Here is a 17,125-nt window from a genome sequence, read left to right as displayed (position 1 = left end):
ATAAGCTGGCCACCCAACTGCAATTTCAACCGCAACTGCAACTGCCCCTGTATAGGTAATACGACTATTCCAGCCCGGCCGGAGGAGATGAACTTGATAGATACTGCAAACAGTCACGCAAGACAAGAACTCCTTGGAAGAGGAATAGTATATAACAGATACAGACAGTGCGCGCGCAAGAGCAGAAACAGAGCAGGAAAATAGATAAATAAATAGAGTAGAACAGAACAGAACAGAACAGAATGGGAAAAGTAGATATCACGGTGCGAGCTGAGGTTTCGTATCGGTTGATCGGCGTCGAGGGAATGGCTTGGATGAGACCAATATTGAAGATGACGTCGTGGTGAGCAGGAGAGTTACTGTAGCTCAGATCAAAAGCAGAGGAGATTTAGATCACAGCCGCAGACATGGCATGCTAAGACACTGCCAAGGTCCGTGAATCGAGGAGAGGGTAAAGCAAGTCAATACCCAGCAACGCAGTGTAGCGCAGCGTAGAAGATAGTAGCTGTTTAGAAGGCGAGCGAGACGGGAGGTTTGACAATACGAGGCGTGGTATGTGAACTTTCCGATCCGGTGGTCCCGGAGACGAGGACGGTTGGTTCTCGAAGAGGAATGAGAGACAAGACAAGTTCAAGGTTGGAACCAAGAAAAAGGAGAGGAAAGATAAAAGAGACAGAACCACCACCAGTGGTGGGTGATGTGATAACAGAAGACGGGATGTCTTTCTTTGACAAAGAGGAGCTAGGTAGGTAGGTAATGCACGCAACCAGATGGGCCGCTAACCAAAGAAAGAGATATGGATAAGAAGGGATTCTCCTAGGTATCAAAAGAGAGAAAAGTCGAATTGAAAGGAAGGGGAGTAGAAGAGCAAAGAATGAAGTCGTTGGATCCAAGGTCTATGTTAGGTCTGGTAAAGCGAGTGAGGGTAGGTACTAAGGTAAGGTATGGTATGGTCTGAGGTTACCTTAGGTTCGGGTTGTTTAATGGATCCCACCTACCTTCCCTATGGATTGGATTGGATTGGATCTCACTTACGCACCTAATTTGGGTCCAGCTCACGTCAATTGTCGTCGTCATAAGGACTGCCCGGACTGCTGCGGCTGGGCTGGGCCTGGCCTGGGCGACCTAGGCTAGGCTAGGGGGGGAAGCATTTTTAGTGGTGGACCACTAGACCACCCACCATGGATCTGTGCATAACGGACCTTGAGTTGGGTCAAACAATGGATTGGACCTCCATAATCTCCACCATCCAGACGAGTAAATCTCCATCCAACTGCCCAGCAACTCCCCTTGTATTGCACCTAATGTACGGATAGTGCCAGCACAAACATGGATAATACATACCTAGGTATGTGCAGTAGCGGTAGATTTAGACCTACTGTTAACTAAATCTCGATCACTGAACAAGATAGGAGGGATATTAGACTCGGACCCAATTGAGTCAGTGAACTAACAGTCACAAACTCGTCACTCCTTGCTCGCTTGTGGCTGATTACTGGTCCACGGTTCCGACGCACAAGGGGCCCTGGTAATGGAACTTTAACAAGAGATGAGAATCAAGGCTTGAGTGTCAGTACATTAAGTTGATTAATTAGTTGGTCAAGGTTTGAAACAGATCAAGATATTGTACATATTCAACAAGGACAGACAGTATTTCTTATGCATGTCTATATAGCTCGTAGATCTTTTTACAAGTTGGCTTAATCATGGTCATGATATTCAGGGTGGTCATGATGGGCAACACTCAGTACCTAGGTACCTACTAGGTCCAGTACTAAAGCCATGATGCTGAAACCCATCATTACTGCCTTATATATTTTCCACGGCACTTTCTATCCATGATACAGCCAATCATCAACTATTCAAGGTCACCATGCCCCTGCCAATGGACGGAATTTATTATTTTATCCCTCACATCTATGGCTTCCATCCATTGTTGCTGAACAGAAGAATATCTTCTTAAGGCTCTCAGGCTCTCAGGCTCTGTCTGTACAAGACGGGAGAGCTGACATTCAACCCTCCCAACCACCCCCGGCTTCGCTTGAAACCACTTTTTTGCTTCAAGCCTCAGCCAAGCTTCGACCGATTCATTTCAAGAGGTCAGAGCCAGAAGATGAGATGCATTAGATGATGTTTCAATGCAGCTAATTGCATCTCACAAGTTCTGGAGACTCGCTTGACTGGACCGAGTAGCCTTGATTCTCTTGGAGTGAGCCAGGCCCTTGATCCTTTCACATATAAACATCGTATTCAGTGATCTCGTGTCGCTTCTAGCCAAGACTACTAACCACTGTATCCTTCCAGTTCCTCCTCTGGAATTCATCTCGTGCATACATACAGTAATCCTTATCTGCCGTGTTGCCGGACGTCGTGTCATCTTACGAGGTCTCTACCACTACCTCCTCCTCTACCTCTGCAGTCCTGTACCAGCCGCAAAGCAAATCTCAATCAATCAATGGTTAGGCCGTTGAAACTGGGATTTTGGACCTTGCGATTGGCATGCGGCCAAGCCACCCGCTAAAGTTAGAAGACGACGACGACGCGGCGTCCTCTTTTGAGACAAGCTCAGAGATCTGCTGAAAGGGTCCTTGAATCTTCCGTTCTCTACTGTTCGAGAACGGTCCATTGAGTTCATCTTGGGACATATTTGACAGTCCAGCTTGACAGGCCTTGAATACGACTTGCGTCATGACACAGATACAGGAGAGATGATGAAAAAAAAGGAGGCTAGTTTGGAGGTCGGAGATGGATAAAAGCTTGGATAACTTCGCAGTCCAGGCGTCGTATCTGATCGCCTTCACTTAATTTATTAACTAAATACAAAGCTCTCTATCCGCGGTTGGCGACAAGCCCACCACCCCTTCAATCTATCGCTTCTCTTAATTATTATTGTTTAGCGGCGAGGTGAAACCGAAACCAGTAAATTCATCAGTCAACAACCGGAGAGTCCGGACAAAATCGAACAATGGAAGCCCAGGCACAAAAGAAGACCCTGGAAAACTTAGTCTCCTCTTCACCTCGTACTTTACCTTAGTCACGGATCATGTGGGTTGATGCTCTCCCGACTCGAATCGACACGAACGAGGTAGTCTAAGAAAAGAAACGTCTCCACCAATATCCATGCCCATATAAATTCAGGGACCAGACTAATAACATACATACTTCTTCATCTACGAATACCTTGACAGTGGCTGAGTTCCATGTTCCATCGCGTTTCCATTGCTTGTGGATTCCTTGACCGCTTCATTAAGATTCATAAGGACCCGTCAATATTCGATATTTTGTGCTCCGATGCAACATATCTGGCTTCGTTAATCTTGTTTGCATCACTTGCCGACTGCAATTTACCGGTCTTGTCCAGAGAGTTCATTCTATGAGTTGATGCAATCGTCAATATCTGCGGCACTGCTCTGAAGTCCAGCACCAAGGCCAGATGCTCCATCCAGAGACGCACTCTTCTCGAATCCCAACATCTGTTCAGGGGCCTCCCAAGACGACTCTACTCTCCTATCCCACGATAGGCGAGCGTTTCAAATATATTAACTTTCAAAAGACTGCACCAGCTGGCCAAGGAAGCGCGTCTGAGCACCATATAGTGTTATGGATAAACTGTTGACCGGGTAGTGATGATTGCTTAATTCGAGTAGTTGGACTCTGTAGAGTATCGAGGGGAGAGGGTTTGTTCATACTTCAACCTGACAGGGATCGATTGTTATAATAAGTACTACAAGTCTTCTATGTAATTACTAGATTGCCATGTTCCAGCTTCATCATTTCCTACCGTCAAGGGTGGAAAGCTTACCAGTCATACCAATGTCAGAACAGCCTTAACAAGGTTCCCCGAGTTTTGGTGGTCTAACAAGGTTTGTGAGGCCTAACCAGAAAGTACAGTACCTATGCATCCAATCTAAAGATAAGATCATGTGTGTGGAATCAAGATAACGACCGCCTCCACAAAGACCCTTGGTTCAGTCACGTCACGGTAGAGTAGATAATGTATGAAGAACAGTTTCATCACATGCAATCGTGATGGCCCTAAATCTAGTCTGCTCGATGATGTATCGGAGACCTAGATTACGGGCGAATGGATGGCGGTGTTGAGGCTAGACAATGACAATGATGAGAGACCAAGAACCTTTGAAAGGCTTAACGCTTGTCACAAGATGGCCAAAACATGATATCATTATCTTCTTAGATATGAGTGGCGTGGTTTGAAAATCAACATTCGGAACAACCTTCGGAATTGAATGTGCTTCCCCGAGGTACGGTAGTTGTGCCGGGCACTCAAAGTCCGAGGAGGATGATTCCATATAAACTGCCAGATATCGGCAAGATCCAGTATTGCAGCCGCAGGATGGAGACAGAGAGATGGAGAGAGGGGCACGACTACCTACCTACCTACGTATGGGCGAATATGACCAAGCCCCAGCAGGTAAGTAAACTGCCCAGACTCGGGGTAATCATGTATGGTCAATAGGTAGTCCACACTTAAGATAGCTTAGTTGAGCCTTGTATGGTCAACTACCTGGTGATTGATAGAAGTATATAAGATCATGCTGTGTCATGCCATGCCATGCCATGCCATATCTATCTCAACTTCAATGTCTGTTTCTTCAACCCTCCCGACTCAAGTTAACTCAGACCCGAGAAAACTACCCCGCCACAGTCTGGGGTAACAGCCAATCACGTCTCTCAATTCACCAACGATCAACTGAACAAGGTCGGCATCTTCAACCGCCACGTGACCGCTTCCAGAGCGCCAGTCGAGGCCCCCAGGCCTAAGTCCCGTCCTTTTACGCCTGCGATTTCGGCCTTCGGCCTTCGGTTTCCATTTTTTAATACCAAAGAGCTCCCCCTCCTCTTCCTTCCTTTAAACTGTCCAAAGGCCTCCATCTCAGACCAGACAGCTTTCTTTTCCACCCCCCGCAAAACCCACCTCTCGCCTGGTCTGGGTTATAACTGTAACATTCAACCAACACTTTTAAGCCGACCTCTTCCGTGAGGTTCAGGTTTGGGTTTAATTGAATTGAATTGCTGCAAGAGCTTCACCTCAACAGATCGCATCGCGTGGTTCCAAGGCGGGGAACTAAAAGCTCCACCATGTCCTCTCCTGGCGACAACAACTCGCTTCTCGCGAGACACTACATCGACTATGTCTACGCGCCTGGTCTGCTTCTCATCGTTGGCACTTTGATTGTCAAGAAGGAGTGGACTCCTTACGCTGCTCTCGTCGCCATTGCCTTCGGCATCTACAACTTCTTGGCCTTCCGTAAGCTTCACCACGCCCACGCCCACGTTTCCTGCTCCGGCAACAGCCAGCTAACAGTCGATTCGCAGAGGTCAAGACAACCCTTAAGCCTGATGTTTTCCAGGACTTTGAGCTTGAGGAGAAGACCATTGTGTCGCACAACGTCGCCATGTAAGCCGCCGATACAAACACTTGCATCCGCATGGTCTTTTTCAGTATACTAACCACGCGATAGCTACCGCTTCAAGCTTCCCAGCCCCAAGCACATTCTCGGTCTTCCTATCGGTCAGCACATCTCCATTGGTGCTCCTTGCCCCCAGCCCGACGGCACTGTCAAGGAGATTGTCCGCTCCTACACTCCCATTTCCGGTGATCACCAGCCCGGCCATGTCGACCTTCTGATCAAATCCTACCCTACTGGCAACATCTCCAAGCATATGGCTTCCCTCACTGTTGGCCAGACCATCAAGGTCCGAGGTCCCAAAGGTGCTTTCGTTTACACCCCCAACATGGTCCGACACTTTGGCATGATCGCTGGTGGTACCGGAATCACCCCCATGCTCCAGGTTATCCGTGCTATCGTTCGTGGCCGAGCTGCTGGCGACAAGACTGAAGTCGACCTGATCTTCGCCAACGTCACCCCCCAGGACATTCTTCTCAAGGAGGACCTCGACGCTCTCGCTGCCCAGGACGCTGGTATCCGGGTGCACTACGTTCTTGACAAGCCTCCAGAGGGTTGGACCGGTGGCGTTGGCTACGTCACTGCCGACATGATCGACGTAAGTACTCACATTCCTAGTCTGACAGTTCATCCGCTGACTGTAATTTAGAAATACCTGCCCAAGCCCGCCGACGATGTCAAGATCCTTCTCTGTGGTCCTCCTCCCATGATTAGCGGTCTCAAGAAGGCCACTGAGAGCCTTGGCTTCAAGAAGGCTCGCCCTGTCAGCAAGCTCGTTGATCAGGTTTTTGCCTTCTAAGAATCTCAACAAATGTGCAGGAAAGCATGTGCCAAATTTCTGCTTGTGTTGGACGGGACAGGCGTAAGGGATGGTCCATGGATGTGTAAAACTCTATATAGAAAAAATGAATCTGGAAGAGTCGGAAGGATACACAACGTCTGATTGCAGAGGCATCTTGGATCACGAGGAAGGACTGCATCATTATGATAATAGGAATTGTGCCAACGCGAAGATATGTGAATTCACGTTAGCCATATACCACAGCATGTTACACTATTAATCAACTGAATTGTTTTGTCTATGCAAAAGTACAAGATAAAGACGCTTCCCGTTCTCCCCAATGCCCTGATATAAAATCATCTAACTTAATGATACAACTAATCCCAGATAAGGGCAGGTTTTTTTCTCAGCGTGTATCGCCAAAAAGAAAAACACATCCTCAAGTCTTCAACTATATCCCAGTTCACTCCTCATCTTCAGCTGCATCTGCCATGCTGGTATCCGCTGCAGGTCGGGGCTCGTCGTCCTCATCACCAGACGTGGCCTTGGCTTGAGCAGGTGCTTCCTCGTCACCATCATCTTCTTCGTCACTGTCGACGACACGACCACGACGAGATCGTTTGTTCTGTTGGCGCGGGGCAATTTCTTCCTCGTCGTCATCATCGCCTCCTTGATTGCCACCGTCATCAACGTCCATCTTGTCGTCCTCGACAGCTTTTTCGTCGGCCTCTGATAGAGGGGTTTCTTCCCTATCGATGTTCCTCTCAGCACGTTCAAGCTCGTCGTCATCGTCATCGTTGTTGTTTTCTTCGTCGCTGTCGACAACAATTTCTGCAGACTTGAACTTGGCAGACTCCTTCTTTGTAAGCCGGCGGCGCTTTTTGGTTCGCTCTTCCTCTTCTTCAGACTCGTCCTCCTGGCGCTCGCTCTTCTTCTTCTTCTTTCCTCCAGATCGTTTTGGCTTGGGCTCTCCTGAAGCTCGGGGAGCAGTCTTGCGCTTTCGCTTTACCTTGTCTCCCGTCTCACTGTCGGTCGTCATCTCAGCTTCCTGACGGGCTCGCTCTTCTTCGGCTCGTTTCTCAGCCAAAGCTCTGTCTCGTGTGGCAATTTCATCGCGCTCCTTCTTAATCTTCTCTTGTCGCTCGCGTTCTTGTTCCGCAATCTTTTGGCGCTCTTCTTCGCGGCGTCTGATTTCTGCTTCTCGCAGCTCCTTGGCTGCTTGAATCTTCTCCTTGTTCTTCTCCTCCCACTCCTTCTGCTTGCCAATGGCACGCTGAAGTTGGTTACGCAAGGTGTTACGGGCCATGTTGGCACGCTGCTCCACGTCGTTCTTGGGATAAGGAGTCTGAGGGTGAGCAGCAATCTCATCCAATGATGTGATAGCAGACTCAAGACCCTCGGCAGCCTTCTCGAGTTGTTCTGTGGATCGCTTGTTCTCTGGCAATCCTTGAATGAGAGTAACGAGCTGAATTTGCACAAAAGCAACATTGAATTTGTAATGTACCTGCTCCGGGGCAACCTCGAGAGCCTAGCAGTCTGAATTAGCATGATACAGTATCGAAATTGGGAGGAAGACAAACTTTCTGCGCACACTCGAGTGCTTTGTTGTATGGATCCGCGTCGCGCTCAGCACGGCCACGGTTCAACCATGTTCGACCCAAGCAAGCCAGAATTGTCGGATCATCTTTCTTGCCGTCTTTAGAGAGAGCAATCTCGTAGTGCTCGATAGCCTTGGAGTATTGCCTGAGCTCGGCGTAGATATGTCCCAGGTTGACATAAAGGTGAGAGTCCTTGACAGTCTCTCGGACCTTGTTGAAAATACCCAACGCCGACTTGTGGTCCTTCTTATCTTCAACGAGAGCAATAGCAATGCCTTGTGCGGCGTAGGCATTCTTTGGGTCCAGTGAGAGAGCCTTTTCGAAGAATTCAACAGCCTTACCATATATCGCACTTCGCTTTTGTTTATCAGAATCCGACTCGCGACGCATCTCTCGCGCTTGCATAAGATACAAGTTGCCCATACCGACTAGCGCGTGTCTGTCATGCTTGTCGTAATTTTGCAGAGTATGCTTGTAGTGACGGAACTCGGGGTCCTCATTCAGGTTGGCGGGGCGCTTTCTCGAGTGAACCTTGCCAAGATACCAGCCGTACAAAGCCCGGACTTCGAGGTCCGTGTTGTTCTCTTGATATAGTTTGGCAACCGCATCAGGTCCCTCCTTGTTGGGATTCTTCCTGAGTTTTATGTAGGCAAGTCTGGCGCGAGCATCTGTATAGTCGTCATGCCGGGCCAGTAGTCCCTCATACACTTCAATGGCCTTGTCTGTCAGGCCCCTAGACTCGTAGCTTCGTGCCAGATTGAAGCTGATTGTTGATACCAAGGCATCCGTATCCATATCAGGGTCCTTCTCGCCAATCTTGATGCAAGCACCCAATGCCGCTTCGAACATGTCACTTGCAAGCTCATGCTTTTCCGACTGCGAATGAAAGCAGCCGATGTTATTTAATAACTGGGGCGGCAAAGACTTCCTGAGAGCGGTCTTGATCTCAGCCTCATCTGTGACATCCTCTGGCCGTTCTGAGTCAGGGACCTGGTCCAACTCCAACTGCTCTACTTGCTGTAGGCACTGCAGAGCTTTCTCGGGCTGGTCTGTCTCGTAAAGACGGGCCAGGTTGAGAAGGACTGACGCATCTGGAGATAACGCCCTCTTTGTATCCTTCCAAGCATTTCGGACGCCTTCTAGTAGTGCAATGGCCTTTTTGAGCTCGGCGGACTTGTCCTCCTTGCTATCACTGACCTGATTCGCAAAGATTTCCTCGGCATATAGAGTACCTAGAAGAATCATTGCCTCATGGTTTTTGGATTGCTGAATCATCTTCTCGAGACGAAGTTTAGCTTCTCCGAGGTCGTTCTTCAAGACCGACAACTGAGCCACACCGAACTTGGCAGGAAGATATCCAGTCTCTGTACCACCTCGAGCTTCATCAGCACGGCGGTAGTAATCAGTGGCCTTTTCGACATCTCCAGCATAGTGCTCCTTTCTTGCCAGCAAGTACCAGCCATCACTAGCAATTGCATTGACGTCGGTGTATTGGATAGCTTTGTGCGCCAGTTTATCGGCATTGTCCCATGCCTTTCTTGAGAGAAAGTACCCAGCAAAGGTAGAACATGTAAGAGGGACATCTTTGTCTAGTTTGAAGGACTTTTGAGCGTACTCGGTCATCGCTTTCTTGTAAAGCTTAAGGAAATCGTCGCTGTTGACAGGTACATGACCGCTTGCGTCCAAGTAGTAAAGGCCGAGCAGGATGTTGGCAACTTTGGAATCGGGGTTAATCTCAAGGCACCGCTCCCAGGCCATCTTGGCATCGTCCTTGAAGCCGAGCTGCCAGAAACAACAACCGATACCGATTCGAGGGTCGGGGTCAACCAGGTCGGGCATCTTCTGTAAGACGTCCTGGTAGATTGCTAGCGATTCGGGATACTTGTGCATCGAGAACAAGGCCCGGGCTTTGCCCATGAGCGCCAACATATTTTTGCCTTGAGAGACACGCAGAGCATCATCGAAGGACTTGACAGCAGTCTTCAAAAGCTCGTGCTTCTCAGATCCGATACCTCCAGCAGTCTTAGATGGTGCTTGTAGGGAAGCTCGCAGAAGTAGGAGGACACCACGGGCGAGAAAGATGGGCGGGAACGATGGGTTGAGGCGAGCAGCGTCGTTGAGAGATGATGTCGCAAGCTGAAGATAATACTCCTTTGTCTTTGCCTCAGACACGGAGACGCCCTCAGGGGCGAGACGAGGCGCCTCTCTACTCTTCCACAGATACATCCAGCATAAACAGCAGACCATGCTGACTCTATCGCGAGGATTGGCGTTGTTTCTCTGGATGTCGGCGCCGCTGCCGCCTCGTTGTAGCATTTCAATGGCATGGTCGACCTTGTGCTGTTTGGCATAAGCTAAAGCAACGGTCATCCAATAGGTCTTGGCAGCGCTTTCGTTTTCTAAGAGGGTACAGAGGTCGGCGGGTTCGTCAACGAGGTCCTCGAGGTTGATTTCGACAGCTTCATCGGCCTCGCCGCTGGGGATAGGAATGTCGATGGCGGAGGGGATGTCGCTGAATCGAGTGCTGACAGGTCCCGATGGGACGTCGCCGTTGACACCGTTCGCGATGCCGTTCTGGGAGGACGACATGATGACGGAGATTTTGTGTGTGCGTGTGTGGAAAAGAGATGGTGTTCGCTCGGAAGCGAAAAGTTGGGTCGAGGAACGCGTCGCTCGTAGCAGCTAGCAATGCGCCTCGAGTAAAAGGAGGATCAGCTCATCGAGTGTCTCAAAGACCAATCGGCATAATCAATCGCAGAATCTAAGCTTGCTCGAATTGAAATCAGAAAAATACTGGCGAAAAGGAGGTGGGCGGTGATGATTGCGCCGATAGTTTTGGCGTGTTAGTTTTATTGTATCGCAGGATGAATGAGAATCTGCCCGAGGAGCTGCTTCTGAAGGTCGCGCGGTACGTACTTTATTGGTGGGGCATTTTGTGTTCTTCTGGTTGGCTGCTGACTTATAAGGTCCAGACGACCAACGACAGTTCATAATCAACGTCAAGTAGGCAGACCAGTCGACGATGTTTCAGTGGCATGAATAATTAGAAATAGATAGACTACTGTAAAGAAGTGTTGAAGAATCTCTGATTCTTCGGGATTGGTTTATAGTGCATAAATAGCTGTATCGAACTCGGCGTTCATGTGATTTTGTTATCCTATTGTTAAATGAACAAGACAGGAGAACAGTCAAATCATAGAGACCAAAGGCATATAGCAGAAACTATTTTCTATTCTTGATCGAGTGATACTAATCCAAGCTAGGTGTACCATGGTTAATTTCTATTTCGAATTGTACAGTGTTGACTTGTCTGCCCAGTGTTCGATGTTCTGCATCCGAGGATTCGCTTCAACACAACAGCACAACTGTTCATGATAATCATCACGAACAGGGGTCTTGGGTTGAATTGAATTGAATAAATCCAAATAGTTGAATCTTGGCACGTAGACTAATATAGGTTACTTGGAAATTCTCCGTATTATGAATGTCCAATGCAGACAGTTGCCCTAGTTCAGCAGGTTAATTTCGCTGCACAAGTCACCATCGAGCGAAAAGCAAGTCGGTAATCGTAAAGACATGATCTCTGTGACTCTTGGCTGGTATTTCAGGCTTCTGGAACTTCAATACAAGTACCTTCAATCAACTGCAGGCCTGTAGATGGAACAACTAGTGAGTTCCGCAGTGACAGGAGCGCGGGTGACGTGCAGCTGGCAGGCAATGTTCATCAGCTGCACTGCATCCTTTGCTCGTACGTGCCGCTGCCATTGTTTGCAAGATTGACTCCTGTCTATTTTTCTTCCTCGCCTCTTTCTTCTTCTCTTCAACACAACAAGCTTGGTCCTCATCCCTCGCCAGCTTTGATAAATCATCACGATCTTTCTTTTCCTTCTCCAGCAACCAAAAGAGCTACCACATGTCTCCTTTTCCTGGAACTCTGCTTTCTTCTCGCAGTAATAACATAATCATTGCACCTATCCCCTTCATGCAAGCCTCCATCTCTTCGTTTCCAGGGTGAGCATAAGAATATGAGGGTGCACTGATCTATCATCTCACCAATTGTCAACCATCATCCTGTTACTCTTCTTCTTACTCAACACCGAGAGAACTCTCGTCGATACTCTTCTTTCCCCTATACAACAACCAGATATTCATGGCGTAAAGACATCTAACCCTTGGCTTTGAGAAATCGCTGTCGCCCCCTTCTCGTTCTTTGCTGCTTGTCATTCTACCAATACCAATATTATCCCGACCTGTTCTTATCCAAGACGAAACAGCACTTCATCCGATAGATTAAGCTTCATGACGAAGACGACGATTAATAGCCAAGCGCATCACCGATACTGAACAGGCTTTGCTTTATACCGATTACCCATGTAAGTTATCCTGGTAGACTATCCTGATCTCCCTACTAAACAAGATCAAGTGCTTGCTCGTTGTATCTGAACATGGCTCCCTTTCTGGAGAACAGCGACCTCGTGTCAACCACCCCCAACACCCACGCCCGTAGCAACAAATGCTACTCATGGGATTGCCTCACTTCTTCAGAGCAGGCTGGCATTATTGTCAGCGTTGTGGCAACCTCTGTAATTCTTCTATTCGCCTATATGTATTACCTAGGCAGACTCACAGAAGCCCATCGGCAAGTCATGATCTCACGATCAAGACGAAACCGAGCTCAGAGGGCAAACTTCATCCACTTCCATGAGGTGTCACTTGTTCAGCTACCTGTGGTGCCGCAATACCCTAGTGAGAACATACTCTATGCACCTTTCGCCTATCATCCAGAGCCTCTAGTGGCGAGCTACCAGCCTGGAACTGCTCGTGTTATCATACCTTCGCACACGATGCCGACTATTGTGCCTGCCCAACCCACGACATATGTACATGTACCTGTCACTCCAGATGTCAGCAACAATCGGGTACAGAACTCACCTCGACCCGTCGAATCAACACCATCTATCTCACTATCATCTCCTTCTGATTCAGAAGTCAATGTCAATCACGAAAGAGAATGGTGGAGGCGGCTTTGTCGGGTTTTGGGCCTTCCGGTAGGTAGAGCCTCGACTATTGCCAGCGACTCTACCCCGAGCTCTCCTGGGATTCCCCAACATCGAGCACAGCGATCGAGTTCAAGTCGGCCAGGACCCGAAAATGTCGGAAACAATCCTACATCTTTAGAGAACCAGGGGCTTCAGCCAAACACTGGCAATCAGAACCTCCGTGTCCCTGACCATGACAGTTCCCAGCATAGTCCTATGAGGGGACAGTCGCCTTCATCAGTTGTAGCGACCGTTCACAGTGATGACTTCGACATTGCGTCTCATTGAACCCTTTGTCTAGAGTGAGAGATTGCGGAAACTACGAGTTGGATCGGAAGGCCGGTCTGTTTGATCACACTCCTTTTTGGTGCTGCATTGACATCGATATCATTTTCATTGTCCGACATATCAACGAATAGCAATACCATGCCGTCTCACCCTCAATACTTTTATCAGGGCCATAGAGCACCTGCAGAGCGCCCAGCATTGATCATGATCAATTATTGTTGTCAGAGGGAATGAGCCTACAGAGAGGCTTGTGAGATGCTGAACTGGAGAAGCCGATCCGAGTTTTAGTATTGCAGCCGGGATGGGCCATCATCATCTCAGTATACCCATTTTGAGTTTGGCTAGGGTATGATTTTGCGAGTGAGACCTCTTGAGTATGAACCCTTTCATGTAAAAGTTTGACTGTTTGTTATCTAGATGATGGGATTAAGGAAGGCTTTTATTGTCGTGGATAGACACCGATGTAAGTTGGGAGACAAGAAATGATGACAACAATTGCAGAAGAATTGTATACCTTGAGAATGCTGAACATGGACATGAACATGCAATGAGTGTGGACAAACTAGCACTTTAAGTAAGAATCGGGGTATCAAGAAAAGTGGCTGCCAATAAATTAAAAGGACAAAATAATTTGATCACGATACCACAGGTTAGACCGTCTATTTGGCTAATTATTTTTGACGCCAAACCCTAGAGAACAATTCTTCTGCTGCCTCCCAGGGAATACTAGGTATTTACAGTATCATCTGACGAATTAAAACAACAGCAGCGCTATCCCTAGTAGGATTGCACGCATCTTGGAAAGGGAATGGTTCCATAAAAGGTAAAGGCTTGGAAGCTCTTGTGGTTGTCCAGACTCAAGGTTGTTGGTACTTTAGGAAACTCTAGGTATAGCGTCTAAGCGCAAGTACCTACAGTAGAAAGCCCAGCCAACTCAGCCCAGCCCCAGTCAACGTCATCCTATCCCATCCCATCCTACCTCCACTACTTACTTTCCTTCCTACCTACCAACCTACTACTATTACTACTAACCTTGCCCGCCGACCTGACCACGACATACTTTGCCCTTTGATACACGGCCTAAACCGCACACTCCGGAATGCGACTCGATTGAATGCAATTCGCATTAATCCATTCATCCTCGTACCACACTCTGTTAGATCCATGCTTGCCCCTCCCCCGCTAGCAACGACCTGCATTTGAAGCTCTCGTCCTCCTCCACGGAGCTCTTCTCCAGGCTCCAGCTTAAACGCGCGAAATAGACTCTGCAAACCACTTGGTCGACAACGACCATCGCCATTATCTCTAATACCCTTCAATATGTGGAACGACGAGGATAACAACCCGTACGGCACCAGCTTCGATCGGCGAGATTCGCAATCCTCGTCCGTCAATCCGACGTCTCCGTCCACTCGTGAATGTAGGTTCTACCCGACCATTATGCTGTTTGGCATTATCAAAACACCGGCCGCAAGATGCATTCAGTCCTTGTAAGCAACACAGGCCAGGCGAGCGATGCTGACAACTTATCTGCAGATCAGCGTTTCGAGCCACCTCAAACACCAACCTCCGGTAGCGATGACGAGCATGGTCAGTTCGGTCATGGCGCAATTCATGACGACAGTGACGATGGTGGAGATTCGACACAAGACGCTGGCCCAAAGCGCAAGCCTGGCGGCTATGACAGCCGAATCGAACAAATCCTCTACGAGAATCCCAAACTGTCTATTCTTATTACAGATGCAGGCAAAAGCATAGAGAGTGGCGGTAGATACATTGTTTACACTATCAAGACTGGCGTATGTCTCTTTGGACCTGCTCTATCTGAGGAAATCACTAATTGTTATACAACAGGATCTTGAGGTGCGCCGCCGATACTCCGAGTTCGCTTCTCTGCGCGATGCTCTTACTCGTCTTCATCCTACTCTTATTGTCCCGCCGATCCCCGAGAAGCACACCATGGCTGATTATGCTGCGAACCCAACGAATGCGAAGCAAGACCAGCAGATCATTGATTTGCGCAAGCGCATGCTGGCTGTATTCTTAAACCGCTGTCGTCGGATGGAAGAGATTCGAACAGATGGGGTTTGGTGGCGATTCCTTGACCCAAATGCTAGCTGGGTATGTCGGGCATTTCAATGCGCGGTTGTTATTGCCGGTTACTAACAGCGAATTAGAGCGAGGTCCTTCATTCTCATCCCGTGGCCTCGATTCCGAAATCAATCTTGAAGGCGCCTCCACTGGACCCTGCGAACCCAACTCCTGCGCATAATTATCTACCGATCCCGGCTGCCTCGGCAAAGCTGAAGACCGTGGCCGGTACCAACCACGACAACAGCTCAGGCCATATTCAAGCAGGACCACATGCCTTTGGACGATTCCCACCTGAAGGCCATAATCTCGGAGAACAGGAGCTGGACCCTTATTTCATATCTTACGAGTCGTCAATTAAGGAACTTGAGCAACTTCTAACTGGGCCCATGGAGAAGGTGAATCGCCGAACCCTCAGCCACCTGTCATCGTTGGCAGCCGATCTTTGCGAGCTGGGCTCCGTTTATAATGCCTTTGCGGTTTCAGAGCAAGCACCATCACTCGGGCCTGCTATTGAGCGTATAGGCCAGGCAGCTGACCTGTCATACATCGCAACGGAGGAACTTTCAGGGTCGCTAGGCGCAAGCTTTGCCGAGCCAATGCGCGAACATGCGCAATTCGCCGGTGTTGTCAGGAGTGTGCTAAAGTACCGCGTGCTTAAACGGGTACAGCAAGATCTCACCACTGAAGAGCTGAGCAAGAAGAGAGCACTTCTTGATCAGCTAGAGCAAAGCGAAGCCGAAGCTAGAAGAATCGAGAACTACCTATCTAGCAGCCAACAAATTTCACCGCCGCCAAAGCGATCGACGAGTCTTAGGGAGCCGCCTTCTCATCAGCGACGGGATGGCAGTCAAGAAGACACTGAGTCCATCGATTCCGACTTTCCCGGGACGCATGGTGACTTTTCCTCTCACACCCCGTCGGCCAGCCAAGGATTGCCCGAAAGGAGTACCAGTGTGCCATCTCATAAGAAGATGCCCAGTGGGAACTCTATAACGAACAAGATCTTTGGACCCATCCGGCATGCAGTGCAAGGAGTTGTTGACGTCGATCCGGAGAGGACTCGTCGTGACTTAATTGGAAAGACAAGAGAGAGTATCGGTCAACTCGAGCAAGCCCAGGTTGTCTCGGAAAAGGATGTCAAAGAGGCCAGCGCTAGTGTGCTGAAGGACATGAAACGGTTCCAAAAGGACAAAGAGGATGACTTGCGACGATACATGGTGAGTTGCTCCACGCGAATGGTTGAACATCTAAACACTAACAACAAGTAGCTTGCATATGCACAAAGTCAAATCGAATGGGCGAAGAAGAGTAAGCAGCAATGGGAAGAAGCTCGAGCGGAGGTGGAAAAGATTGATGAATCCTAAGCATGTTTTCTTCTTCTTCTTTCTGTTGATTTCCAGTCAATGATTATGGGTTTGGAGCTTAAAGCTGTAGAGGGTAAGATCAGTGTAGGGAGCGATTGTTCCCATCATAATTTATACAGTTGACTACCTACATCGTCAGTTTCACATGAAGCTATGTACTGAGGTGAACGAAACAAACCTTCCGCTACTATGCTTGATAGGCCGGGCACTTTTTTGGCGATGACTGTGCGTTCGGTGCGCTCACCTTCCATCACTCTTTGTATGCGCATAAGACGGAGTGATGTTCGCCAAATGTTCCTGGCATAGTGCTGGCTTCGGACCGAAGAGCATCCCTCAAAGTCGCGCGGTTAGAATATAATTCTAATGCTTAGGCTGGAGAGTATTGAATCGCTGCCTCCAATGTTACCAGCAATGAGTTTGTACACCTCAACTGCACTCGTAATAAGATGAATAGGTGCTAAGGTACCTAGGAATGTATGTGGCTTACGCAGCAGCAACCTCGCAGCACTTCCAAAGGGGGGAAACCCAAAAT

At 48.6% G+C, this 17,125-nt stretch overlaps 4 protein-coding genes across 4 annotated transcripts; 3 read left to right on the top strand and 1 right to left on the bottom strand.

Annotated features, from left to right (window-relative positions):
- Positions 1 to 5,100: 5,100 nt before the first annotated feature.
- On the top strand, positions 5,101 to 6,228 carry FIESC28_05761 (uncharacterized protein; the record flags this gene model as incomplete). The annotated part of the gene is made up of 4 exons (XM_031159906.1): positions 5,101 to 5,269; positions 5,338 to 5,419; positions 5,484 to 6,027; positions 6,079 to 6,228. The coding sequence occupies 4 exons, from the start codon at positions 5,101 to 5,103 to the stop codon at positions 6,226 to 6,228; spliced, it is 945 nt and encodes a 314-aa protein (XP_031016069.1).
- A 445-nt stretch (positions 6,229 to 6,673) lies between these two features.
- FIESC28_05760 (uncharacterized protein) lies at positions 6,674 to 10,397 on the bottom strand (the record flags this gene model as incomplete). Its single annotated transcript, XM_031159905.1, has 2 exons — positions 6,674 to 7,738; positions 7,791 to 10,397. The coding sequence occupies 2 exons, from the start codon at positions 10,395 to 10,397 to the stop codon at positions 6,674 to 6,676; spliced, it is 3,672 nt and encodes a 1,223-aa protein (XP_031016068.1).
- A 1,856-nt stretch (positions 10,398 to 12,253) lies between these two features.
- FIESC28_05759 (uncharacterized protein) lies at positions 12,254 to 13,135 on the top strand (the record flags this gene model as incomplete). The annotated part of the gene is made up of 1 exon (XM_031159904.1): positions 12,254 to 13,135. The coding sequence occupies one exon, from the start codon at positions 12,254 to 12,256 to the stop codon at positions 13,133 to 13,135; it is 882 nt and encodes a 293-aa protein (XP_031016067.1).
- A 1,320-nt stretch (positions 13,136 to 14,455) lies between these two features.
- On the top strand, positions 14,456 to 16,593 carry FIESC28_05758 (uncharacterized protein; the record flags this gene model as incomplete). Its single annotated transcript, XM_031159903.1, has 5 exons — positions 14,456 to 14,555; positions 14,672 to 14,934; positions 14,990 to 15,256; positions 15,313 to 16,446; positions 16,498 to 16,593. The coding sequence occupies 5 exons, from the start codon at positions 14,456 to 14,458 to the stop codon at positions 16,591 to 16,593; spliced, it is 1,860 nt and encodes a 619-aa protein (XP_031016066.1).
- Between the last annotated feature and the right edge of the window lie 532 nt (positions 16,594 to 17,125).

The sequence above is a fragment of the Fusarium coffeatum genome (genome assembly GCF_003316985.1).
Source record: "Fusarium coffeatum strain FIESC_28 chromosome Unknown BRIP53273_contig_123, whole genome shotgun sequence".
Taxonomy (NCBI): Eukaryota; Fungi; Ascomycota; class Sordariomycetes; order Hypocreales; family Nectriaceae; genus Fusarium; species Fusarium coffeatum.
The sequence above is the reverse complement of the archived record's forward strand: the minus strand, read 5'-3'. Positions and strand labels throughout refer to the sequence as shown.